This window comes from Erinaceus europaeus, chromosome 1, assembly GCF_950295315.1.
Source record: "Erinaceus europaeus chromosome 1, mEriEur2.1, whole genome shotgun sequence".
Lineage (NCBI taxonomy): Eukaryota > Metazoa > Chordata > Mammalia > Eulipotyphla > Erinaceidae > Erinaceus > Erinaceus europaeus.
Genome location: NC_080162.1, coordinates 48,672,598 through 48,700,093, shown reverse-complemented (window position 1 = coordinate 48,700,093; position 27,496 = coordinate 48,672,598). Strand labels below are relative to the sequence as shown.

Below are 27,496 nucleotides of genomic sequence, written 5' to 3'. Positions count from 1 at the left end.
CGTGAAGCTTTCCCCCTGCAGGTGGGGACTGGGGACTTGAACCCAGGTCCTTGCATGCCGGTCCCAGTTCGCCAGCTGATGTTCTAGCTTCGCAGGTGGGAGACAGACGACCAGGGACTCATGGCTGAGTGGGACGCAGTTGAATCTTTATTGCTGGGCTAGCTTCGCAGGAGAGAGACTGGGACTCTCAGAAGGCAATTCCAAGTGTGTTAAAACAGAAGAGCAGCTGTATATGTACTCCCAAGTAGGGTGGAAACAGGATGTGATGTAGAGAGGGTGGAGTGAAAAGAGACTGGTGGAAATCAGGGTGACTACAAGAGGGGGTGGAACAGAAAGACATCCTGAACCTGTGGGGATTAAACCAATGCGCTGCAGGCAGGGCGGTTCCTAGGTAACTGGTTATGTAAATAGACATCCTAGGTAACTGGTTATGTAAATAGACAGCAGGGATAAGCAGAAGCAAGCTAGCTTACTGCCCAACACTTGCACATTGTAACGTGCACTCAACCAGGTGCGCCACCACCCAGCTCCTAAAATTTATTCATGTGGACAAGGGAGATAGCATAATGGTTATGCAGAAAGGCGGTGAAGCAGGTCTGCAGGTGTCTATCTTTCTCTCCCCCTCTCTGTCTTCCCCATCTCTCTCCATTTCTCTCTGTCCTATCCAACAACGAACAACATCAACAATGGCAATAATAATAACCACAACAAGGCTACAACAACAAGGGCAACAGAAGGGGGGAAAATGGCCTCCAGGAGTGGTGGATTCATGGCACAGGCACCGAGCCCAGCAATAACCCTGGAGGAAAAAAAAAAAAAGAGGTACAAGAAGAATTGGTTGACAGATATTTAGCCCTTAACTAACTTTAGAATTCTAGGATCTGTGTAGTGTTTCAACATCCAGAGACTATAGCATGCACATTTATTTATTTTATTTTATTTTTTTAACCACAGCACTGCTCAACTCTGGTTTATGATGGTGCGGGGGATTGAACATGGGAACTTCTGGAGCCAGAGCCCCTCAGGCATGAGAGTCTCTGCATAACCATTATGCTATCTACCCCCACCCACACATTTTTTATTTCATTTTTCTGCATATTTACTTTAATTTCATTATTTTTCTTTTTCCTTTTTTTTTTTTTTTTTAACTGGACCACAGCATTAGGGGCCAGGTAGTGGCACACTAGGTTAAATACACATAGTAGGAAGCACAGAGATCCTGCTTTCAAGCACCCAGCTCTCCACCTGCAGGGGGCTCTTTTCACAAAGAAGCTGGTCTGCAGGTGTTTTATCTTTCTCTCCCTCTCTCTTTCCCTCCTCTCTCCATTCTCTGTCCTATCCAACAATAACATCAATAACAACAATAATAACCACAACAGTGATAAATAAGGACAACAAAAGGGAAAATAAATGTTAACATATATATGGTTTTCTCTGATGTCCATGTTCACAGGTTTAGCCTGGCATGTTGAGAAGGAGGTCAGACTACTATGAAGACAACAAGGGAGAGATAAATGACACCAGGGGCTCAGTGCCTGTACTTTGATCTACCACTCCTGGAGGCCATTTTTTCCATTTTGTTGCTGATGTTACTATTTTTTAATTTTTTAAAAAGATTTTATTTATTTATGAGAAAGATAGGAAAAAGAACCAGACATCACTCTGGCACAAGTGCTGCCTGGGATGGAACTCTGGACCTCATACTCTAGAGTCCAAAGCTTCATCACTGCACCTCCTCCTGTACCTGTTATTATTGTTATTGCTGCTGTTGTTGGATAGGACAGAGAGAAATCGTGAGAGGAGGAAGATGGGGAAAGAAAGATAGATACCTGCAGACCTGCTTTACCACTTGTGAAGCAACCTCCCCTTTCCCCCAGCAGTTGGGGAGCTGGGGGCTTGAACCAGGATCCTTACTCTGGTCCTCGCACCTCATGCTTAACTCACTGTACTACTGCCCAGCCCCCACAGTGGCTTTTAAAAAATTTCTTTACTGAGGGATTAATCTTTTACAGTCAGTAGTAAATACAATAATACCATGAATATTGTTTTCTAATATACAGAGAGTGACTCTAAAGATCATAGCATAGAAACTTCCTTCAATGTGGTGAGGGCCAGACTGAAATCTGGGTCATGAATGAGTTCATTTCTATTTATTTTTAATAAAGTTTTTCTTTTAAGATTTTGTTTATATATTAATGAGAAAGACAGGATGAGAGAAGGAAAGATAGCATAATGGTTATGCAAACAGACTCTCATGCTTGAGGCTCCCTCAAGTCCCAGGTTCAATACTCCCCCCACCACCATAACCACAAGCCAGAGCTGATCATTAAAAAAAAAAAAAAAGGTAGAGCAGTACCAGGATCCCTCCTCTCTCTCCAAACAGTGGGCTAGGAACAGTGGAGTTGTGCTATGCTTTGATAGATCTGATTTGGTGGTAAAGCATGTGTCATCCATCTGTGAGGCCCTGGACTCAATCTCTCTCGTAACATGAGAGAAAAACAAAGATCAGTGGAACTTCATGAATGGTGAAACATTAAAAAAAAAAAAAAATTAATGGAAGGGAGGGTAGATGGCATAATGGTTATGCAAAGAGACTCTCATTCCTGAGTCTCCAAAGTCCCAGGTTCAATTCCCCACACCACCATAAACCAGAGCTGAGCAGTGCTCTGGTAAATAAATAAATACTTCTAACATATGTAGACAGTGAAGGTAATGTTATGTGAAGTCAGAGAAAGACATATATCATATGATCTCACTTATATGTGGGTCTGAAAGTAAAATGAGAGTGGGTCTCCTAACTGATGGAACAGGCTGGTGGTGGTACACCCAGTTAAGTGTACGAGGTATTCAATGTAATGTAATACTAGGTATTCAAACCTGGGTTCTAGCTCCATTACCTTCCTCACACCCACGTAGGGATTTTGCTGGAATTTTGCACCTGCATAATTTCACTGTCCCTTCTGCCCAATAGGACTTTAGAGACAGAAGAAGAAATGAAACAATAGCAGTGCCTCACTGATCTTAATGGATTTTTGTTGCTTTGTTATTGAGTTCTTTGGGTTCTATATGGATTTTGTATATTTACTTCTTTTATTTCCATATTCTTTTAAAATACTTTATTTATTATTGGATAGAGACAGAAATTGAGAGGGGAGAGGGAAGGGAGGGAGAGAGACAGAAAGACAGCTGCTGCTCTGCTTCACCACCTATGAAGCTTTCCCCCCCAAAGGTGGAGGCCAGTGAACCTGGGTCCTTGTGCATTGTAGCATGTGAACTCAACCAGATGCGCCAACACCTGCCCCCCATTTATTTATTTTTATTTTATTTTTAAAATATTTTATTTATTCCCTTTTGTTGCCCTTGTTGTTTTATTGTTGTAGTTATTATTGTTGTTGTTGTTGGATAGGACAGAGAGAAATGGAGAGAGGAGGGGAAGAAAGAGAGGAGGAGAGAGAGATAGACACCTGCAGACCTGCTTCACCGTCTGTGAAGCAACTCCCCTGCAGGTGGGGAGCCGGGGTTCGAACCGGGATCCTTATGCCGGTCCTTGTGCTTTGCGCCACCTGTGCTTAACCCGCTGCGCTACAGCCCGACTCCCTTTTATTTTATTTTATTTTTTATTGTTGATGTTGTCATTGTTGGATAAGACAGAGAGAAATGGAGAGAGGAGGGGAAGACAGAGAGGGGGAGAGAAAGACATCTGTAGACCTGCTTCACCGCCTGTGAAGTGACCTCTCTATAGGTGGGGAGCCAGGGGCTCGAACCATGATCCATATGCTGGTCCTTGCGCTTTGGGCCATGTGTTTAACCCACTGCTACCGCTGACTCCTCCCATTTATTTAAATTCTTAAAAAGATTTATTGTTTTTTTTTTCAAAGTATGTTTTCTCCTTTAGCTCAAATTTATCTCAATTTATTTACCTATAAATAAGTTTATTATTTACTTATCTATAAATAGAATGAGGACCAATACTTATCTATAAATAAATTTATCTCAATTTATTTATCTTTAAAACAATCTTATAACCTGTATCCTGTCTCAGTTTAGTATTAGGCTTATTTATTTTTATACTTTTTAAATTATTTTTATTTTGTTGTTGCCAGGGCTTACTTTGCTCTGGGCTGACTTTTTTCAGATAGAAAACAGGCAGAAGGAAAGCGCCAAAGTTTCCTCAGTGAAGTGGAGCTCGGCTCGGATCTAGATCATAGACATTGCAGACCAGGCTCCTACTAGGCAAACTAGCTTGCCAGCCAGAATTAGGACTATACACCCCACGTAATAAATTGATGACTTTCATGGAGGGAAGGCGCTACACACAAACACACACACACACACACATACACACATATCAGTTCCCTGTGTGACCGGTTACTCAGACTTCATTCTCTATTTTAGGTTTTATGGCAATGGAGCTCAGTGATGCAAATTTGCAAACGCTAACAGAATATTTAAAGAAAACTCTTGATCCTGATCCTGCCATCAGACGTCCAGGTAAACAGCAAATGCTATTTTGTAGCTGATTTTTTTTTTTTTTAACATTTGGATTCTCAGGTATAGTTTTCATTGCTAGCCATAAAAGATGTGGTTGAGTGCTTACAGCTACTATAACGTGACTGTATGTTTCTTTTTAATTGTTGCTTGAATAAATAGCTTATTTGGCATCTTCTGGAATAAAAAGTATTAGTATGTTTAGAATGCTTTATTCCTAATCTTTCTGAACCCCCCTCATCTTGCTTTAGAGGTGAGACCCTAAAAAGTGGTTAAGTGAATGAAATAAGACAATCTTTCGCCCCCACTCCCCACTTTTTTTTTTTTTAATTTTATTTATTTAATTTTGAGAGAGATGCAGAGAGAGAGAAACACCAGAGCACTGCCCAGCTCTGGCTTATGATGGTGTGGGGGATTGAACCTGGGACTTCAGAGCCTCAGGCATGATAGTCTCTTTGCATAACCATTATGCTATCTACCCCCACCCTCCTTTTTTTTTTTTTTTTTTTAACCAGAGTACTGCTCAGCTCTAGTTTATGGTGGTGAGGGAGATTTGAACTTGGGACCTTGGAGCCTCAGATATGAGAGTCTCTTTGCATAACCATTATGCTATCTACCCTCCCCCCCCAACACACACAGAGACACTGTCTCTTAATCCCTGTGTTCAGTTTGATTCATTACATCTGAAAACTAGAATTTCTTCCTGTTTTCTTTCCAAACCTGAGACTAATTTTCTGTGAAATTTGATAGAAACTTTGGATTGCCTGCAGGAGTTAGATGTGAAAGTAAATTAAGGAGGCCAGCTAAATGGAGATTGGTTATATATCCTGGTTATGGGGCAAATGTTTTTTTTTCTTTTTTTCGAGATTTGTAAGATCAGTTTTCTAGATTTGCTTGAGGAGTTTTTTTATGAAATTATAAGAATTTTAAATGAAATATACTTATTTTTTAGATAGTACCACCTGAATTCAGTTTTTTAAGTTAATTATTTTGAAACACCATTTGAACTATAACAGGGAACCAGATGTTTTTTTGTGGTTAGTCATTTGGTGATTGTTGATATATGAGCCATGTTAACCAGAAATGCTTCTTCAGAATGTACTAGTATGTATACTCCTAGAGAAATTTTGGTGGGCCAGGGAGATAACATAATGGTTATGAAAGAAGACTTTTATGCCTAAAGCTCGAAAGTCCTCCAGGCCACCATATAAAAGAGCTGAGCAGTGATCTAGTAAGGAAGGAAGACAGGCAGGAAAAAAAGAGAGGAGAAAATTTGAGAAAGGCCATTTAAAGACAAAAGAATACAACTATGTATGCGCGTGTTATGTATTTGTATATTGTATGTAATAAATAGAATCATAAACATGTTAATGATTCTATTCTAGAAAAGCTTTTGTAATTTCTGAGAAGGAAAATTACAATTTTTTCATTAGTGCTTAAAGAAGTAACATGTTTTTGGATAAAAGGGAATTAATGGCTAATCTTCTCTGATTTTCCAGGAAAGCCTCTGCTAGTACTCTTATAGTTATTTTTAGTAATTGTCTTCATAAAGGTTAGGGTGCTATTGCTTCCTGACTCAATAACAGAGTGTAGCAATAGCCTGATGTTCCTGAGAAAAGTTACGAGCGTAGCATTCTTAGAGGTTGTCACTACATTAACTCAACATCTTTACAAAATGAAGGAGAAATGTGCAGTAGATCCTAACTTTAAATACTGCCAATCTCCTTATTGGCAGCTGAGTTATGACAATGGAATAAAAGAACTAGGAGATATTTTGAGGTTCATTGGATATGTGAAAACATGTCAGTGTAAATATTCTATGTACAAACTGCAAGAAGTGGACAGAAAAAGGAAGAATTGTACTTAAACACATGAGAAGATTATTTCCAGCATATTGATTACAGTGTAGGGGAGACCTGGCAATCTGTGTGGGCTTTCCCCCAAGTCATGGGTACAGTGTGTTGCTCTATGTAAAATACTAACTACTGTGAGGAAGTAAACAAAACCTCTTAAACTCAGAGCTATACAGTGTGACCTCTTCTGAAAACCATTTCAATTTAGCGTTCCTTATCTTTGAAGAAAAACCTGATAGAGAAAGTTTAAAAGTGGGAGTTAAACCTTTGTGACTCAATTCTTTAAAAAAATATATATATATAATGGGATATTGTTGTCTAGGAACGAATAAGAGCTAATTGTAAACCTGTTCATTAACTGTTAGTATCCTGGAATAGCTGTTAACCTTATGAAATTTAATATAGGAACAAATTGGAAGAAATAATACAAACCATCACCACCAAGTGAACAGTAAGCCTAAGAGCTATTATTGCTAAGTGTAGCATGGATTAGAAATAAGTGGTAGTCTTTGTAAATTTACTGCTAGTGTTAAGAAAAATATATTTTGAGAAGAAAATTGAGGTTGTCCACTGTGGGAGAGTAAGGACTAACCTATTTCCAGTGATGAATTTTCTGCCTTGGTTACCTTCAATGAGTTACTTAATCTTCATGACCTTTTAAATGAGAATAAGGGTAATAGTGATGACTTAAGTTTTTCTTTATCTTCTTTTTTTTTTGGTTCTGGTCATCAAACTCAAGGTCTCATACATGTGAAACATGTGTTCTACCTCTAACCCACATTCCTGGTCACAGTAGTAGCAGCCTTAGTAAAATGATATATATAAGTAAAGCAGGGGTGGGTAACATGCAGGCTGTATATGACCTTTGAAATCATTTGGTCTGGCTCTGCCAAAGCCAATATAGGCAAGACCCCAAATTCAGTCAGTCTGGGAGTTATAGTGACATTAAGGCTTTAATTTCTAAGTTGATACATTTTTAAAAATATTTATTCCCTTTTGTTTGCCCTTTTTATTGTTATAGTTATTGTCGTTGTTGGATAGGAAAGAGAGAAATGGAGAGAGGAGGGGAAGACAGAGAGGGAGAGAGAAAGACAGACACCTGTAGACCTGCTTCACTACCTGTGAAGCAACACCCCTGCAGGTGGGGAGCCAGGGGCTTGAACCGAGATCCTTACGCTGGTCCTTGTGCTTTGTTCCACCTGCGCTTAACATGCTTCGCTACTGCCGGACTCCCAAGTTGATAATTTTGTATAACTTAAAGGATGTTATAAGTAACAGTAAATAGCCCTTGGCAGAAAAAAGGTTTCCCACTTCAATGAGTAAAAACCATACCTATATAGTTAATACTAACATATTGTAATATATATTGTAGTATATACTAATATATTGGCACAAATTACAAAGTACTATAAAAGAAATATTTCTACTGCTGTTACTAGTAGAAGTAATAATCCTGGAACAAAACAAGTATGGGGTCAGGTGGTGGCACACCTGGTTAAGTGCGCACATTACAGCGCACAAGGATTTATTTGGGTAGAGACAGTCAGAAATCAAGAGGGGGGAGTCGGGCAGTAGCGCAACAGGTTAAGTGCGTGTGGCGCAAAGCGCAAGGACAGGCGTAAGGATCCCGGTTCGAGCCCCTGACTCCCCACCTGCAGGGGAGTCACTTCACAAGCGGTGAAGCAGGTCTGTGGGTGACTGTCTTTCTCTCCCCTTCTCTGTCTTTCCCTCCTCTCTCCATTTCTCTCTCTCCTATCCAACAACAATAACTACAACAATAAAGCAACAAAAGGGAATAAATAAATAAACAAAAATCTTTTAATATTTATTTTATTCCTTTTTTTTTTGTTGCCCCTTGTCTTTATTGTTGTTGTTATTGATGTTGTTGTTGTTGGATAGGACAGAGAGAAATGGAGAGAGGAGGGAAAGAGAGAGGGGCAGAGAAAGATAGACACCTGCAGACCTGCTTTACCACTTGTGAAGTGACTCCCCTGCAGGTGGGGAGCCGGGGGCTCGAACTGGGATCCTTATGCCGACCTTGTGCTTTGCACCACCTGCGCTTAACCCGCTGAGCTACAGCCCGACTCCCAACAAAAATCTTTAAAAAAAAAAGAAATCTAGAGGGAAGGGAAAAGGTAAGGTAGAGAGGGTGAGAGACAGAGACATCTACAGCACTGCTTTACCACTTGGGAAGCTTTCCCTCTGCAGGTGGGGACTTGGGGTTCGAACCTTGGTTCATGTGAATTGTAATGTGTGCTCAACCAGGTGCGCCACCACCCAGCCCCTTCCATTCCGTCTTAATTTCTCTCTGTCTCTGTCCAATAATAAATTTTTAATAAATGTAATTATATAAACTTAGAGTGTCATCATACTTAGTCCATTTGATAGATAGGTGATTCCTGTAGATTCATGATTGATTCCAAAGGGGACATCTTTCAGTTTTTTATACTTTAATCTGATATATGTGGTTCATACAAAAAGTGAAAGGATACTGGTTATAATAAGTCTTCTACCTTGCAATTCTTTTACAGCTGAGAAGTTTCTTGAATCTGTAGAGGGAAATCAGAATTATCCATTGTTACTTTTAACATTATTGGAGAAGTCTCAGGATAATGTCATCAAAGTATGTGCCTCAGTAACATTCAAGAACTATATTAAAAGAAACTGGAGAATTGTAAGTATTTTGTGTGGGAGGAAGTGAGGGGACATCACATCACCCCTGGACTGGTGTTTCTGTTGCTATTTTTAACTTAAAAAAATTAAATTATTTATTTCTTATATTATAAAGAAAGAAATTGAAAGGGGAGGGGAAGAGAGAAAGGGAGAGACACCTGCTGCCCTGCTTCACCACTCACGAAGCTTACCCCCTGCAGGTGGGGACCAGAGGCTTAAACCTGGTCCTTGCGCATTGTAATGTCTGTGTGCTTAACCATGTGTGCCACTGCCTGGCCCCACTTTTTTTTTTTTTTTTTTAGTTCAATCCCCAGCAGCACATGTACTAGAGTGATATCTGGTTCTTTCTTTCCTTCTATCCCTCTCATTAATAAATAAATTTAAAAAAAAAGATATTTATGACCCATTCCTATAAAGGAAGACTTTACTTATCGTTCTACTTTTCTTAGAAAATGAAGAAATAGGAAGTAATTCTAGCTCTGTGCATGGTCGATCAGCAGTACTATAGCATTTCTTACTTTCATAAATTAAAAGAAAAAACTACTAAGGGGCTGGGAAGATGACATCATCAATAAGATAGCAGAGTTTCATGTTAGAACATCACTAGTCCCAGGTTCAATCCCTGGCACTACCATCATCCATAGTTGAAACATTGCTCTTGAGGTGGAAAAATGAATCCGGAGAGCACACACTTTACCTTGTGCAAGTCTGGGCTTGAACTCTAGTACTACCACATGGGAGCATCATGACACCAGGAAGTTCCATGGATGATAGAGCAGTGCTTTGTTATCTCTGATAAAAATAAATATTATTGAAAAAATTTAGTTGTTATATCCATAGGGCTATGTATATGGATTTTATTGCTTGCTCAGTGATATTTTCTTTTAGGTTGAAGATGAACCAAACAAAATTTGTGAAGCTGATCGAGTAGCCATTAAAGCCAACATTGTGCATTTGATGCTTAGCAGTCCAGAACAAATTCAGAAGCAGGTAAAAGCATCTTGCTTTTTGGGTAACCTTGTTTGTAGAGCTTTCATATGAGTCCTTTTCCTTCTCTCCCTCTCCTAGTTAAGTGATGCTATTAGCATTATTGGCAGAGAAGATTTTCCTCAGAAATGGCCGGACTTGTTGACAGAAATGGTGAATCGTTTTCAGAGTGGAGATTTCCATGTTATTAATGGAGTTCTACGTACTGCACATTCGTTATTTAAAAGGTATTGATATACAGATTGGTGTTGTTAGAGCACTTTAAAAATATGTAAACATGGGAGTTGGGTGGTAGCGTAGTAGGTTAATCGTACATGGCGCAAAGCACAAGGACGGGAGTAAGGATCCTGGTTCAAGACCCTGGCTCCCCACCTGTAGGGGGTGCTTCACAAGCGGTGAAACAGGTCTGCAGGTGTCTTTCTCTCCTTCTCTCTCAATTTCTCTCTGTCCTGTCTAACAACGATGATATCATTAACAACAACAATAATAACTACAACAAAACAACAAGGGTAACAAAGGGGAATAAATAAATAAAATTATAAAAATGTGTAAACATTTGCATTTTGTGAATATTGTCAATCTTTTGTATATGACACTAGGATAAGAGCATAAGCTTACTCAGTATTACTGCTGCTTCTTGAGTATGTTTTTTCAAATTGCCTCATCACCTGTGAAATACCTAGTCTTGATAAACTGCCTTATTTATTTATTTATTTTTATTTATTTTTTTTTAATTGGGGAATTAATGTTTTACATTTAGCAGTAAGTACAATAGTTTGTACATGCATAACATTCCCCAGTTTCCCATATAACAATACAACCCCCACTAGGTCCTCTGAATCCTTCTTGGACCTCTATTCTCCCCACCCACCCACCCCAGAGTCTTTTACTTTGGTGCAATATGCCAATTCCATTTCAGATTCTACTTGTGTTTTCTTTTCTGATCTTGTTTTTCAACTTCTGCCTGAGAGTGAGATCATCCCATATTCATCTTTCTGTTTCTGACTTATTTCACTTAACATGAATTTTTCAAGGTCCATCCAAGATCGGCTGAAAACAGTGAAGTCACCATTTTTTACAGCTGAGTAGTATTCCATTGTGTATATATATCACAACTTGCTCAGCCACTCATCTGTTGTTGGACACCTGGGTTGCTTCCAGGTTTTGGCTATTACAGATTGTGCTACCAAGAGCATATGTGTACACAAATCTTTTTGGATGGATGTGTTGGGTTCCTTAGGATATATCCCCAGGAGAGGAATTGCAGGATCATAGGGTAGGTCCATTTCTAGCCTTCTGAGAGTTCTCCAGACTGTTCTCCACAGAGGTTGGACCAATTGACATTCCCACCAACAGTGTAGGAGGGTTCCTTTGATCCCACACCGTCTCCAGCATTTGCTGCTATTACCTTTTCTGATGTATGACATTCTCACAGTGAAGTGATATCTCATTGTTGTCTTGATTTGCATTTCTCTGACAATCAGAGACTTGGAGCATTTTTTCATGTGTTTCTCAGCCTTTTGGATCTCTTCTGTGGTGAATATTCTGTCCATGTCCTCTGCCCATTTTTGGATGGGGTTATTTGTTGTCTTGTTGTTGAATTTGGCAAGCTCTTTATATACGTTGGTTATTAAACTCTTATCTGATGTATGGCATGTAAAGATCTCCCATTCTGTGAGGGGCCTCTTGGTTTGGATAGTGATTTCTTTTGCTGTGAAGAAGCCTTTTAATTTGATGTAGTCCCATAGGTTTATACTTGCCTTAGTCTTCTTTGTAATTGGATTTGTTTCACTGAAGATGTCTTTAAAATTTATGCAGAAAAGAGTTCTGCCAGTATTTTCTTCTAAGTTTCTGATAGTTTGTGATCTAACATCCAAGTCCTTGATCCACTTGGAATTTACTTTTGTATTTGGTGAAATACAGTGGTTCAGTTTCATTCTTCTGCATGTTTCAGTTCATTGTTTCCAACACCATTTGTTGAAGAGACTCTGCTTTCCCCATGTAATAGTCTGAGCCCCTTTGTCAAAGATTAGATGTCCATAGGTGTGGGGGCGATAAACTGCCTTATTTAAAAGCAAAATAAAAAACCCTTTCGAATTTCAGAAAGCTAAATAGCTTTTTTGTTTGTAAGTCATAGTTTGTAAGGCACCTTGTGTCCTTTATGATCTAAAGTGAGTAGATAAAAACTTGTAAAATTACCTATTTTACCTTCATTTTCTAGATATCGCCATGAATTTAAATCAAACGAGCTATGGACTGAAATTAAACTTGTTCTGGATGCTTTTGCTTTGCCTTTGACTAATCTGTTTAAGGTATGGAATAGTATCTTGATGCCATTTTAAATTACTTGATGACAAACTTTAGTAGAGTTCAAACAAACTTAATAGCAAGCTTTCAGAACTTAGTGTATTCTTTTGAACAAAAGTTTAATCTACACAGAGGATGTTTTAATGAACTAGTGAATTCATGTCTTAATAAATGTTAGCACTTAATTTATTATTTCCTACCATTTTTATTATTATTACCTCCAGGGTTATTGCTGGGGCTTGATGCCTGCACTGCTAATCCACTGCTCCTGCGGCCATTTTTTCAATTTTTTTCTTAGCTAGGACTGAGAGAAATTGAGAGGACAGCACGAAAGCAGTGGCAATAATAACAAGGGCAACAAAATGCCCCAGCAGTTACCCTGGAGGCAAAATAGACAAACCAGACATTGCTCTCTGGTACATGTGCTTTCAGGGATTGAACTCAGGACCTCATGCTTGAGAGTCCAATATTTTATCTACTGCACCACTTTCTGGGAAAACCCCCCCCCCTTCTCTTTTTATACTAGAGCACTATTCAACTCTGGATTTTGGGGGTGGGGTGGGGTCTGGCTTCAACCTGGGACTTTAGAGCATCAGGCTGTTTGCATAACCATTATGCTATTTACCCTCTGCCTTTTTCTTTTTTTTTCCCCTCCCCTTCCTGCCCTCCTGCCTTTTTTCTTCCCTTTTCTTCCTTCCTCTCCTCTCTCCTCTCCTCTCCTCCCCTCCCCTCCCCTCCCCTCCCCTCCCCTCCCCTCCCCTCCCCTCCCCTCCCCTCCCCTCCCCTCCCCTCCCCTCCCCTCCCCTCCCCTCCCCTCCCCTCCCCTCCCCTCCCCTCCCCTCCCCTCTCCTTTACCAGAGTAGTGTTCAGCTCTGGCTTATAGTGGTGTGTATTGAACCTAGGACTTTGGAGCCTCAGGCTAGAGAGTCTGTTTGCATAACCATTATGCTATCTCCTGTATCTTTTCTGTCTCTTAACTGTATGAAAGTAGTAAATGTTAGCTCAGAGCAATAAAATTGAACAAAATGTGATCCCCATTCCCATCTACACTTTGCCTCCCATCCTATTCAATTGGCCAAGGTTTCTGTTTTCGTCACTGGAGCTTCCCCACTCCAGGCTGACTTTTTCAAGTACAGAGGGAGAGGCAACATGGTCCAGGAGGTGGTAGTGGATAAAACTTCTAACTGAAGCATGAGGTCCTGAGTATCCTTGGCATCACATGTACCAGAGTGATGCTTTCTGTCTATATCCTCCTATTTCTCTAATAGGTATGAGAGAGAGAGATCACTGCACTGAACTTCCCCAGTGCCATGGGGTCTGAGGTCAGATCTCTGCCATGCAAATGGCAAAGCAGGCCTGCATCCAGGTGAGCTATCTTGCCAACCTGGCAAATATTTTTTTCATGAATAATTTTTACTTAAGATTTTTTTAAATATTTATTCATTTTCCTTTTTGTTGCCCTTGTTTTTTATTGCTGTTATAATTATTATTGTTATTGATGTCATCTTTGTTAGATAGGACACTGAGAAATAGAGATGGGGCAGACGGGGAGCGAAAGATAGACACCTGCAGACCTGCTTCACTGCCTGTGAAGCGACTCCCTGCAGGTGTGGAGTGGGGGCTCGAACCAGGATCCTTAGACCAGTCCTTGCACTTTGCGCCACATGCACTTAACCCGCTGTGCTACTGCCTGACTCCCCTAAGATTTTTTTTTTTTAAGTTTATTATCAGATAAAATGAGAGTGTCACTGAAGGGGAAGCTTCATGAGTGATGAAACAGTGCTATAGGTATCTCTCTTCTACATCTCTTTCCTCCCTTCATTTCTCAATTTCTATCTGTTCTATCTGAAAAATGTATATAATAAAATGAAAAGAAAATTGGCCACTGGGAGTGTTGAATTAATTGTGATAACCCTGGTGGCAGTGGAAGGAAGGGAGGGAGGGAGGAAGGAAGGAAAAATAAACGATAGATTGATTGGGTCCAGGAAACTGGTCAGCAGTATTCTGCATGGGTAAGACACCAAGATCATTCCCTAGCACAGATTTGGGAGATGAAATATGAATAGTCTCAGTGCAAAAATGTAGTGTGCTGCTATTAAAACCTCACTTTTAAATTTCTTTCCAAGGCCACTATTGAACTCTGCAGTACTCATGCAAATGATGCTTCTGCCTTGAGGATTCTGTTTTCTTCTCTGATCCTGATATCAAAACTGTTTTACAGTTTAAACTTCCAGGTAAGTTTTATTATTTTTTTAATTTTCACTTTTATTGCCCTTGTTGTTTTGTAAATTTGTTTTCTTTCTTTAATTATTTATTTATTTATTCCCATCTGTTGCCCTTGTTTTATTGTTGTAGTTATTATTGTTGTTGTTATTGATGTCATTGTTGGCTAGGACAGAGAGAAATCGAGAGAGGAGGGGAAGACGGGGAAAGATAGATACCTGCTTCACCACTTCTGAAGTGACCCCTCTGCAGTTGGGGAGCCAGGGGATCAAACCGGGATCCTTAAGCTGGTCCTTGTTCTTTGAGCCACCTGTGGTTAACCTGCTGTACTACCTACCGCCCGACTCCCTCTTTCTTTAATTTTTACTGCTTGATGCCAAATACAGCATTCCATTTGATAAAAACTTCTTTGGTAGCATTTATTGCTCTCTGAAATTAAAAACAAAATTCCCCTTTTTTACTCAGTTCTATGTATTAATTCCCAGAGATGTAAGTAGATGCTTTATGTGGAAAATTACTATCCTTTTATACCCCAGGAAGTTAGGGGACTTGATCACTGAAAGACTGTTCTGAAAAATCACTTCAAGTGTCATTTTAGGATCCAAAGCATTAGTCTGACATATACAGTGCTAGAGAATTGAGCTTGGGAATTCATGCATGTGTGTCTGGTGCTTTACCTGATGCAAATCTCCCAGGCTGCTGGGAAATCACATTAATTTTTACTTGCTTATTTATTTAAATGGATATTAACATTTAGGGGACTATGTTTTGACCTGAGTCTCCTGGCTAACTTATACAAAGACTTCTAGATAAGTATTGGGAAATGCAGAAGGCACCAGACCACCGCAACAACAGATGAGACATTGGAAGATATAAGAACCAAAAGCAGGGGGCTAGGTGGTATTTCAGTATGTCAAGTACACATGGTATGAAGCGCAAGGACTAGTGGAAAAATCCTGGTTTGATCCCCCAGCTTCCCATCTGCAGGGAAGTCACTTCACAAGGGCTAAAGCAGGTCTGCAAGTGTATCTTTCTCTCACCCTCTGTCTTCCCTTCTTCTCTCAATTTCTCTGTCCTATCCAACAACAAGAATAACAATAACAAGGGCAACAAAAAGGGAAAAATGGCCTCCAGGAACAGTGGATTCGTAGTACAGGCACCGAGCCCCAGCAGTAAGCCTTGGGGTGGGGGGGGCGTATCAAGAGAATTTCAGGGAAAATTCAGAGCCCTAAGTAGCACAATAGTCTGGTCACCCTGTTGCCAGTGAGACAGGTTTGCCAATCAGTCTTCTTAATTATTTTTCTTTATTTTATTTGACAAGACAAAGAGAGACTGAGAGGGAAAGGGGGTGGAGAGAGACCTGCAGCACTACTTCATTGCCCCTGAAACTTCTCTGCAGGTGGGGACCAGATGGTACCACATGTCCTTAACTAGGTGCACCACTGCTCAGTCCCATTCTGTAGTCATTAAGATGTGGTAGTGTTCAGGGGCCACGAGGTAGCACAGAGGTATAAGTACACGTGGCGTGAAGCACAGGGACCAGCGTAGGGATCCTGGTTTTGAGCCACGAGTTCCTCACCTGCAAGGAGGTCACTGCACAAGCGGTGAAACAGATCTACAGGTCTCACCTTCTCTGTCTTCCCCTCTTCTCTTTATATTCAGAAGCAGGAAGAAAGATGTGACCTATTCATGTCTCATAAAGAGAACTAAATACCTAAACTTAATTGTCACAGTATGACTACACTTAAGAGTGGTAGGGAAAAAAAAAAGATATAATAATGTTGGCATGCCTACATTATTCTTCAGTTGAATAGCAATTTGAGAAATTCTCACTCAAAAGATACTGTTCTTTTTTTTACCCCCTTATATTTAGACTTTTGCTTCCTAGAAGTGAGATAAAATGAGACTAAGTAATTTATTTTTTACAGTCAAGGGGATCAAAGATATAATCTTTATCTTTGGGGAATTAGGGCTCATTAAGAAAGCATTACTATGTCATAGGAAATCAACTTTACAAGACTATAAGTTTGAGATGGAATTGATGGATTGTCTTAGTAAGCATTGAACTTTGTAAGAACCTCCTTTATACCTGGCAAAAACAAGTAGATTTAGATTAGGCAAAAAATATAGGTGGCATATATGATCAGAGTGTATAAAACAAGGTGGAAATCAATCTTTTTAAGCAGTTTTGTCTGCATTGTTAGATTTCTTTCTCTTATTTTATGGGGGGTTAATGGTTTAGACACCAGAGGTCCCAGATTCAGTCCTCAGTACCACTGTACGCCAAACTATAACAGTCTCTGGTATTATGCCCTCTTATTCTGCTTTTCTTTCCTCCTCTTTTCTTGTCTTCTCTACTCTCTCTTCTCTGCTTCCTTCCTTCCTCTCTGTTTTTAAATTTTATTTATTCACTATAACCCAGAGTACTGCTCAGCTCTGGGTTATGGTGATGCGAGGGAACTGAACCTGGAACTTTGCAGTCCCAGGCATATGAATCTTTACATAACCATTATACTGTCTCCCCCACCCCCTTTCTCTATTTCTCCTCCCCCTGTTTTTAAGTTTCAATTGATGGAACTAGTAGATAGCTCACCTGATAGTACATGTTACCGATCATAAGGACCAGGGTTTGAGCTGTAGGCAACCAAATGTAAGTTCTTTTTTTTTTTTTTTTTTTTATTGTTTTAGTTATTATTGTAGTTGTTATACCTATGTCGTTGTTGTTGGACAGGACAGAGAGAAATGGAGAGTAATGGGGAAGACAGAGAGGGGGAGAGAAAGACAGACACCTGCAGACCTGCTTCACCACCTGTGAAGCGACTCCCCTGCAGGTGGGGAGCCGGGGGCTCAAACCAGGATCCTTAAGCCAGTCCTTGCGCTTTGTGCCATGTGAGTTTAACCCGCTGTGCTATGCCCAGCTCCCCAAATGTAAGTTGTCAGGGAGGAAGGAGGCTTCACAAGTGAAGGAACAGTGCTGCAGTGTCTCTCTCTCTCTACCTATCTAGAGAAAAGGTGTAAAGTCATAGGAGTGGTATGGGAGGTGGCACAATGGATAAATCATTAGATTCCAAACCATGAGGTCCTAAGTTCGATCCCCAGCAGCACATGTACCAGAGTAATCTCTGGTTCTTTCTCTTCTTCTATCTTTCATGAATAAATAAATTCTTAAAAAAAAAAAAGAAAAGTCATATAGGAACTTCGCCCCAGTGATAATACTGATGATAAAAATAACAGTCTCAATTAAATGTTTATTTTATAGGATCTGCCTGAATTTTTTGAAGATAATATGGAAACTTGGATGAATAATTTTCACACCCTTTTGACATTGGATAATAAGCTTTTACAAACTGACGTAAGTATTTTTTTCTTACAATATTTGACCTGCTTTGCTTTAGATTTGAGTACTCTTGGAAGAACTTATCTGATACTTAATCAGGTTGAGGGAAAATACCATCCACTTTTCTTCTTCTTTTTTTTAAATTAATTTATTTATTCCCTTTTGTTGCCATTGTTGTTTATTGTTGTTGTTACTGCTGTCATTGTTGTTGGATAGGACAGAGAAATCAAGAGAGGAGGGGAAGACGGGGAGAGAAAGACAGACACCTGCAGACCCGCTTAACCGCCTGTGCAGCGACTCCCTTGCAAATGGGGAGCTGGGGGTTGAACCGGGATCCTTCCACCGGTCCTTGCGCTTTGTGCCACGTGCGCTTAACCCGCTGCACTACCGTTTGACTCCTGCCATCCACTTTCTTAAGAATTATTCACTCTTATGAAAAGTCACAGGGGCTGGGCAGTAGCACAGCAGGTTATGTGCACACGGTGCGAAGTGCAAGGAATGGAGCAAGGATCCCTATTTGAGCCCCGGCTACCCACCTGAAGCAGGTATGCAGGTGTCCATCTTTCTCTCCTCCACTCTGTCTTCCCCATCTCTCTCAATTTCTCTGTCCTATTCAACAACATCAACAGCAATAAAAACAATAACAAGGGCAACAAAAGGGAAAAAAACAAATCGAGAGGGGTGGGGGAGATAGGGAGAGAGACAGAGAGACACCTGCAGCCCTGCTTCCCCACTTATGAAGCTTTTCCCCTGAAGGTGGGGACTGGTGGCTCGAATATGGGTCCTTGTGCATTGTAACATTTGCACTCAACCATGTGCTCTACCACCCAGCCCCTAAAGTTACAAAATATTTACAGGGCTGGGCAGATAGCATGATGGTTATGAAAAAGACTTTCATGCTTGGGCTGGGGCAGTGGCACACCAGGTTAAGTGTTCACAGTATGAAGTGCAGGGACCCAAACAAGGATTCCATTCTGAGCTTCTGGCTCCCACCTACAGGGAGGTCACTTTACAAAAGATTTTCATGCTCGAGACTGTGAGGTCCCCTGTTCAATCCCCAGTACCACCATAAGCCAGAGCTGAGCAGTGCTTTGGTCTATAAAATTCTAGAAATGCATGAAATAGCTGATTATGTGGAGTGTTGTATATTTGGTTATTTCTGTTACTATAGACTTGTCTTCACTGTCTGTGTGTGTGTGTGTGTGTGTGTGTAGGTAAAGCAACTCATTACACAAATAATGATTTAGAATTTATACTTTATCAAATAGAACATTATCTGTCACTGTCACTGGTGTTATTAAAGTAACTTCAACTTCTGTAATAGTGTTGTTATTACTGTACTACTCCTTTTTTAAGATAGAGAAAGTGAAAGAGACCCTAGCACTGAAGTCTCCTTTGATGCTGTGGAGGACCAAAGTACATAGCAAAGCAGCACAGTATTCAAGTGAACTCTTTGGCTACATCTAATGTTCTCTTTATAAAGTCGTCCATATGGTCTAGAATATTACTCACTTTGTAGGGCACTTGCCTTGCTAAGAGCACAGCCTGTTGTTTCAGCCCTGTTACCACATGGGAATACCATAGCATTGGAGGAAATTAGTGCAGTATAGTATATCTTCTGCTTTCTATGTTTATATGAATCAAAAAGGATGGAAAAATTTGCCTGGGAATGGTGCTATCACTACGTCTCACCAAAAAAGTCATCCCTTCCCATCATGGGAAGAAGGAGAACATGATGTATGCCTGCAATGTGTAAAAAACTTGTGGTTTGGGTTTCCTAACGTGCAATAGTTATTTTGTGCTCATTCTTCTTTCTTAATCTTAAGTGAATAGAAAATGACAAGTAGGGTCTGTTGCAGGGGTAGATATCATAATAGTTATGCAAAGAGACTTGGCTGAGGGTCCAAAGTCCCCACATCATAAGCCAGAGCTGAGCTGTGTTCTGGTATCTAAAAAAAAAAGGTTCCGTCTGTGTGGTGGTGCACCTGATTGAGCACACATGTTACATTGCACAAGGACTGAGGTTCAAGCCCCTTGTCCCTACCTGCAGGGGGAAAGCTTCACAAGCGGTGAAGCAGGTCTGCAGATGGATGTCTATCTTTCTCTCCCCCTCTCTGTCTTCCCCTCCTCTCTTCATTTCTCTCTGTTCTATCCAACAACAACAATAATAAGGACAACAAAATGGGGAAAATGGCCTATAGGAGCAGTGGCTTCGTAGTGCAGTCACCTAGCCCCAGTAATAACCCTACAGGCCAAGAAAAAGTTATGTTTTAGGAGTAGGATACAGAGAGAATTGCTATTATGGACACATAGCAAATGTTGTCTCTGAGATTTACTAAATAGTGTCAAAGAAAAGAATATGATTCCCATAAAATAATTATTTCAGCCCACGTTAAAAGAAATTAAAACAAATTTTCTCCCTCAAAAAATAAAGCTTTTCTTATATATAAAGACAATTCCATAAAGAATACTTACAGGAAGCCAATTAAACCCCAATCCCATCCCTTATCCCCACCCCAGGCCTTTTTCTGGGCTTTATTGTTCTGGACTGTCTTTTAGATCCTAGAGAGGGAAATAAACCAAAACACAAAAAGTTTTCCCCTAGTGCAGTGGGAACGAGGCATGAGCCTGGCTCACATTGATGGAAACACAGGCACTATTTGTCCTTTTTTTTTTTTAATTTATTTTTAATTTTTTTAATTTTTAAAAAATATTTATTTTATTTATTCCCTTTTGTTGCCTTTGCTGTTTTTTTTTTAATGTTGTAGTTATTATTGTTGTTGTCGTTATTGGATAGGACAGAGAGAAATGGAGAGAGGAGGGGAAGACAGAGAGGAGGAGAGAAAGATAGACACCTGCAGACCTGCTTCACCGCCTGTGAAGTGACTCCCCTGCAGGTGGGGAGCCGGGTCTCCAACCAGGATCCTTATGCCAGTCCTTGTGCTTTGCGCCACCTACACTTAACCCACTGCGCTACAGCCCGACTCCCAATTTATTTTTTATTTAAGAAAGGATAAATTAACAAAACCATAGGGTAGGAGGGGTACAACTCCACACAATTCCCACCACCCAGTCTCCATATCCCATCCCCTCTCCTGATAGCTTTCCCATTTTCTATCCCTCTGGGAGCATGGACCCAGGGTCGTTATGGGTTGCAGAAGGTGGACAGTCTGGCTTCTGTAATTGCTTCCCCGCTGAACATGGACATTGACTGGTCGGTACATACTCCCAGTCTGCCTCTCTCTTTCTCTAGTAGGGTGGGTCTCTGGGGAAGCAGAGCTCCAGGACACATTGGTGGGGTCTTCAGTCCAGGGAAGCCTGGCCAGCATCCTGATGGCATCTGGAAGGAACCTGGTGGCTGAAAAGAGAGTTAACATACAAAGCCAAACAAATTGTTGAACAATCATGGACCCAAAGCTTGGAATAGTGGAGAGGAAGTGTTGGGGGTACTGACTGCAAACTCTAATGTACTTCTGCTTTCAGGTATATATTTTGCACTAGTTTATGGATAAATGTGAACATATGCTCTCTCTCACAGAACCTGGTCTATATCTAGGTTTTGGGACTTTGTTAGAAAGTGAACCACCTGGGATGGAATTAGAGAATACTATGAAAGGAAAGGTCTCACCCGAGTAATGAAGCTGAAGGGTTGTCATTTCACACGTGAAGTCTCTGGACACAGTCTGAGCTGAAGCATGTTGAGGTGGCACTCGTGTTGACTAGGTTGTGATCGGCAGATGCAATATTATATGATATGGATTGGGAGAGGCATGCGGGAAAGTGGGCCCTATCCTAAGGTTCCAGGACTGGGGGAAGTATAGGCTCTATAGTGGAGATGTGAGGTTCCTGTTGTCTTAGGGTTCAAAATGACAATCGATAGTTAATGTTATCATCACATTATTTGGTAATTGGGTTAACTTTGAAAAGTCCTTTTGTTAGAGTTTGCTGTATAGTGCCCAGTATCTTGTATGTAGCTGTGCCATTGGTTGCTTCTGATCTGCTTGCTGTAGGCATTTGAGAGTCCGCATATCAAATACACAGCCTATATATTAAAAAGACTCAGTCTGTGTTTTAAAAACTTTGAGACATACAATTAATTTCCCCCTCTCATATTAATTAACTAGTGATTTATATGACTACACTTTATTAGGAGTGTACATAAACACCATTCCCATCACCAAAAGACTATGTCCCATCCCACACCCACACCCCCACACCCCACCGGCCCAGGAAGCTGCAAGTCTACCCCTCCCCACAGGGTTTTTACTTTGCTGCCCTACTATTTGTCCATTTTCTGTCTTGGGTTATTTCATTGTACAACATCCCTTTCATTTATTCTTTGAGAAGGCAGCTGTTAATAAATTCTTTTTATGTCTTCTAAATATGAATTCTTTGGCCAATATAATAGCTCAAAATATGCTTCTGGATTAATAGATAGTAGCTTACATTTAAATTGTGGCTGGAAAATTTTTTTCTTTAAAGTTCAAGGTGGTGTGGTCTGGAAAGTGGCGCAGTCATAAAGCTTTGGACTCTCAAGCATGAGGTCCTGAGTTCGATCCTCAGCAACACATGAGCCAGAGTGATGTCTGGTTCTTTCTCTCCTGTCTTTCTCATAAATAAATAAAAATCTTAAAGAAAAAGAAAGAAAGTCAAGATGGTGTATAGTTTTTGTTCCAGCTACTATTCAACTCTGTAGTTGTAGCTGAAAGCAGCTATGATACTACCATAATTGTATTAATGAATAAAAAGAATGAGCATAGCTGTGTTTTTATTAAACTTAGTAATCAGGGAGAGGGAAATCCCATAATGGTTATGCAAATTGACTCTCATTCCTGAGTCTCCAAAGTTTCAGCTTCAATCCCCATTACCATCATAAACTAGAGCAGAGCAATGCTCTGGGGGAAAAGAAAAAATAGTCTTCAAACCAGATTTTTCCTGCAAAACCTAGCTTAATGCCTTTTGATTTAGATTGTTTAGTTTATATAAGGCAAGTACCATTTGTGAGAGCCCTGTAGCTTTATTAGGAGTTGGGGGTAGGGTTGGGCACATGTTAGTATATTTGAAATGATAACTTTTGTGAGAAATCAAAACAATACACATACCATATCCTAGAACAAAGGATGATATGACTGGGCAGTTGGAGCTGAGGGGTCTCACACACGTGATTTCTCCCAGCTGAGTTTTTCAGTTTTGATAAGAGAAATTACAGCACCAGAGCTTTCTGTGATGCCATAGTATCTACCATATTGTGCTAGGGCTTAAAGACTGCCACTGGTGAGACAAGTTATCACTCTCTTTTTTTAATTGCCTTTCTTTTATATATACATATACGTATGGACAAAGACAGAGAAAATTTAAGAATGGAGGAGGGAGACACTGTAGCCCTGCTTCACCACTTGTGAAGCTTTCCCCCTGCTGGTGGGGGACCAGGGGCTTGAGCCTGCTTGCTTGTGCACTGTAATCTGTGTTCTTAAACGGTTTCACCACCACCTGTTCCTGCAACTTATCTCTCTTCCTCCTGTGATATGATTTATTTACTTATTTTACCAGAATACTGTTCAGGTCTGGCTTATGATGGGATTGGCTTTGGGACTGTTGTTGCATCGGGCGTGAAAGTCTTTTGCATAATCATTATGCTATCTCCCCAGTCCTGATACGATTTATCGGTACCACCAACATCATCTATCCATTAAGTAATGAGAGAAAGAACAAAACAGAGCAGCACCTTGGTACTTGCATGCTTGGATTCAACTCAAGACCTCTTGCCTTTGAATCTAACACTATCCACTGTGCTACCTCTGAGGATACTCCTGTGATAGGATTTTTTTTTTTTTTTGCCTCCAAGGTTATTGTTGGAGCTCAGTGCTTGTACTACAAATCCATTGCTCCTGATAACCATTTTCCCACTTTGTTGCCCTTGTTGTATTGTTATTGTTGTTACAGCTGTTGTTGGATAGGACAGAGAAATTGAGAGAGGAGGGGAAAACAGATAGGGAGAGAGATAAGTCACCTGCAGACCTGCTTCACCTCTTGTGAAGTGACCCCCCCTGCAGGTGGGGAGCTGGTGGCTTGAACTGGGGTCCCTAAACTGGTCCTTGCATTTTGTGCCATATATGCTTAACCCGCTGCACTACCATCCAGTCACCGGTGATGGGATTTTTAAAAAATATTTATTCCCTTCTGTTGCCCTTGTTGCTTTATTGTTGTTGTTATTGTTGTTGTTGGATAGGACAGAGACAGAGAGAGGAGGGGAAGACGGAGGAGAGAGAAAGATAGATACCTGCAGACCTCCTTCACCGCCTGTGAAGTGACTTCCCTACAGGTGGGGAGCCGGAGACTTGAACTGGGATCCTTATGCTGGTCCTGGCACTTCACGCCATATGTGCTTCACCTGCTGCACTACCACCCGACTCCCAAGGTTTTTTTTTTTTTTAATCTTAAAGGTTTCTATAGGAATATGCTGTATTCAATTGATTATGTACATGCTTTGTAACTCAACAACGAGAAGAAAAGACATCAGACATTTTGAGAAAATTGTGGTTAACAAAAGTTTCATATTTACTTGCAGAATTTGATGAATTTGAGTTTTAAACACTGCTTCAGAAGTAAGGCTAGCTACTCGGTATTTATTATAACATTGAAGTTGTATGTTTGAGCTTTCTGTTTTTTCACATTTGAGGATGAAGAGGAAGCGGGTTTATTGGAGCTCTTAAAATCCCAGATTTGTGATAATGCTGCACTGTATGCACAAAAGTATGATGAAGAATTTCAGCGTTACCTGCCTCGTTTTGTTACTGCCATCTGGAATTTGCTAGTTACTACAGGTCAAGAGGTTAAATATGACTTGGTAAGATAGAGTTGAAGACATACTTAAGGCATTCCTTACTTTTTCCAAGAAATAATGGACTCGACTATACCTATAAAAATATGTTTAATTTGGTTTTTGTGTCCTTTATTCTAGCTAGTAAGTAACGCAATTCAATTTCTGGCTTCAGTTTGTGAGAGACCTCACTATAAGAATCTGTTTGAGGACCAGAACACGCTGACAAGTATTTGTGAAAAAGTCATTGTGCCTAACATGGAATTTAGAGGTAATCATTTCAGATTATAAAAGCCCCCCCCCCCCGCGCTATATAGCATAAGTGTTATGTAAACAGTCTACAGTAGGCTCCAAAGTCCCAGGTTCAATCCCCACCATCACCATAAGCCAGAGCTGAGCAATGCTCTAGTTAACAAAAAAGCTTTTTTTTTTCCTAGAGTCTGTCAATATAAATTTAATGTCTTCCACTTGTTGCTGTTATCTTAACTAGTAAACTAAAAAGTAAGCACCATCAATACATGTTTTTGAAAGTAGGTCAGGGTGGAGAAGTAGCATAGTGTTTATACAAAATGTCTTATGCTTGCTGTCCCAAGTTCAATTTCCAGGATTGAGCAGTGCTCTACTTTTTTTTTTTAAAAAAAGGTTGGTAAAGAAATCCAATTCTGAGGACACTGTCATTAGAGAACTAATGAGCTTCCATTATATCACACTACATGTATATTGCTCGCTGCTCTAATTAAAAGTGTATGACTTAGTTAAATAGCTGCACTTGACTTTTCTTTAGCATAGCAGTTCTATGTATAGTTATGTATATATTCAACTTTTAAAATACAGTGGTTTAACTTTTGAGGAGTAACCTAAAATGTCTGCTCTTTGTAGCTGCTGATGAAGAAGCTTTTGAAGATAATTCTGAGGAGTATATAAGAAGAGATTTGGAAGGATCTGGTATGTTGTTGGATACAAGGGGTGGCTGTGTTGGGGGATCTCACATACCTGATAAGACTGTATTTTACTTATGATTAATACTGAGTTACAAGATTGTAAGATTACAGGGTATATCGTTCCATGGAGCACCCACCACCAAAGTACTTTGTCCTCCTATCTCCCAGTGATAACCACCATAGTTCTCATTGAGTCTTAGAAAGTTTTTTTTTCCCCACAAGTTCATCTATTTTTGTCCTATAGATGGAATGTTTGAGTAAAAACATCTGGTAGTTGTCTTTCTTAGCTTATTTCACTAAGAATGCGCACCCCCTGTACCATTTCTCCTTTGTGCCATTGCATTCCCATGTGTTAGAGCTCCAACATGGGTCACTTGTATGGCAACATATGAACCCTATCCAATGAGCTATTTCTCTGCCCCCCCCCCCATTAATTTATTACATAAGAGATTTACATGAGACAAAAGAGAGACAGCCTACACCCATTCAGGCTTATGCAGTGTCAGTTGTAGAGCTGGGAATTTTAGGCATAAAGTGCTGATATTCGGGGATAGGTGGTGGCATACCTGGTTAAACACACGCACACACGCGCGCACACACACACACACACACACACACACACACACACACACAACAATGTGCAAGGGCCTGGGTTCAAGCCCCTGGTCCCGACCTGCAGGTGATGAAGTGATGAAGTAGAGCTGCAGGTGTCTTGTCTTTCTCCTTCTCTGTCTTTCTCCCCCAAATTTCTCTCTGTCTCTAATAATAAATAAATAATTTAAAAGCTGATATTCTACAAGTTGAGCTGTTTCTTTAGATTCTCTGACTCTTTTTTGACCAGGGTACTACTTATCTCTGGCTATGAGTGGTGCCTGGGATATTCTGCATGTGAGCCTTGTGTGCTGTTAATCTTATCTCCATGGTGTTGCATTTTGCTTTTTTACTGCTGGACGTTCAGCAATCTATTTTAAAGTGTGTGTGTGTGTGTATGTATGTGCAGAATAGAGTCAGAAAAAAACGCTGTTTCAATGAGAGGTACAAAGACATGCAAGAGCTAACAGCTCTGTTCTGTTTAATGGTGGTGCTGGATATTGAACCTTGGACTTAAGAGCCTGTGACATATAAGTCTTTTACATAACCATTATGTTTTCTTCCATTGTTAATGTGATGTACAACTTCACTGCTACTATTTTTCATTTAGATATTTAAAGGGAGGGAGAAATACCACAGCACCTATGATGCCTCTGATAATGACATTCCTATGATAAATTCTTTCTTTTTAAATTTCATAGATATTGATACTAGACGCAGGGCTGCTTGTGATCTAGTCCGTGGATTATGCAAGTTTTTTGAGGGACCTGTGACAGGGATCTTCTCTGGTTATGTTAATTCCATGCTACAAGAATATGCAAAAAATCCATCTGTCAACTGGAAACACAAAGATGCAGCCATTTACCTAGTGACATCTTTGGCATCGAAAGCCCAGACACAGAAGGTGAATTTTTTTCATATAGTTTTATTCCTAAAGTAGATATGTCCATAACCATAAGTCAAAAAGAATACAGTACTACATGGCCTTTTTCTGCAGATAATCTATTTGTTAGAAGTTATGAAGTTCCAAGAATGACTCAGTATATTCTTTTTTTAAAAAATATTTATTTATTTATTTTCCTTTTTGTTGCCCTTGTTTTTTTATTGTTGTTGTAGTTATTATTATTGTTGTTGATGTCGTTGTTGGGTAAGACAGAGAGGGGGAGAGAAAGACACCTGCAGACCTGCTTCACCACCTGTGAAGCAACTCCCCTGCAGGTAGGGAGCCGGGGGCTTGAACTGGGATCCTTCCACTGGTTCTTGGGCTTTGTGCCAC

At 40.2% G+C, this 27,496-nt stretch overlaps 1 protein-coding gene across 2 annotated transcripts in view; it reads left to right on the top strand.

Moving 5' to 3' along the window:
• CSE1L (chromosome segregation 1 like) overlaps positions 1-27,496 on the top strand; it is a 48,047-nt gene that overhangs the window by 3,757 nt on the left and 16,794 nt on the right. For both annotated transcript variants that reach the window (XM_060185662.1, XM_060185667.1), the window contains exons 2-12: positions 4,396-4,491; positions 8,873-9,015; positions 9,903-10,004; positions 10,083-10,228; positions 12,223-12,313; positions 14,435-14,542; positions 17,791-17,883; positions 24,548-24,715; positions 24,830-24,959; positions 25,568-25,633; positions 26,922-27,124. In XM_060185662.1, the coding sequence (XP_060041645.1) occupies positions 4,401-4,491; positions 8,873-9,015; positions 9,903-10,004; positions 10,083-10,228; positions 12,223-12,313; positions 14,435-14,542; positions 17,791-17,883; positions 24,548-24,715; positions 24,830-24,959; positions 25,568-25,633; positions 26,922-27,124 (1,341 nt within the window). In that variant the 5' untranslated portion in view covers positions 4,396-4,400. The remainder of the gene's footprint in view (positions 1-4,395; positions 4,492-8,872; positions 9,016-9,902; positions 10,005-10,082; positions 10,229-12,222; positions 12,314-14,434; positions 14,543-17,790; positions 17,884-24,547; positions 24,716-24,829; positions 24,960-25,567; positions 25,634-26,921; positions 27,125-27,496) is intronic.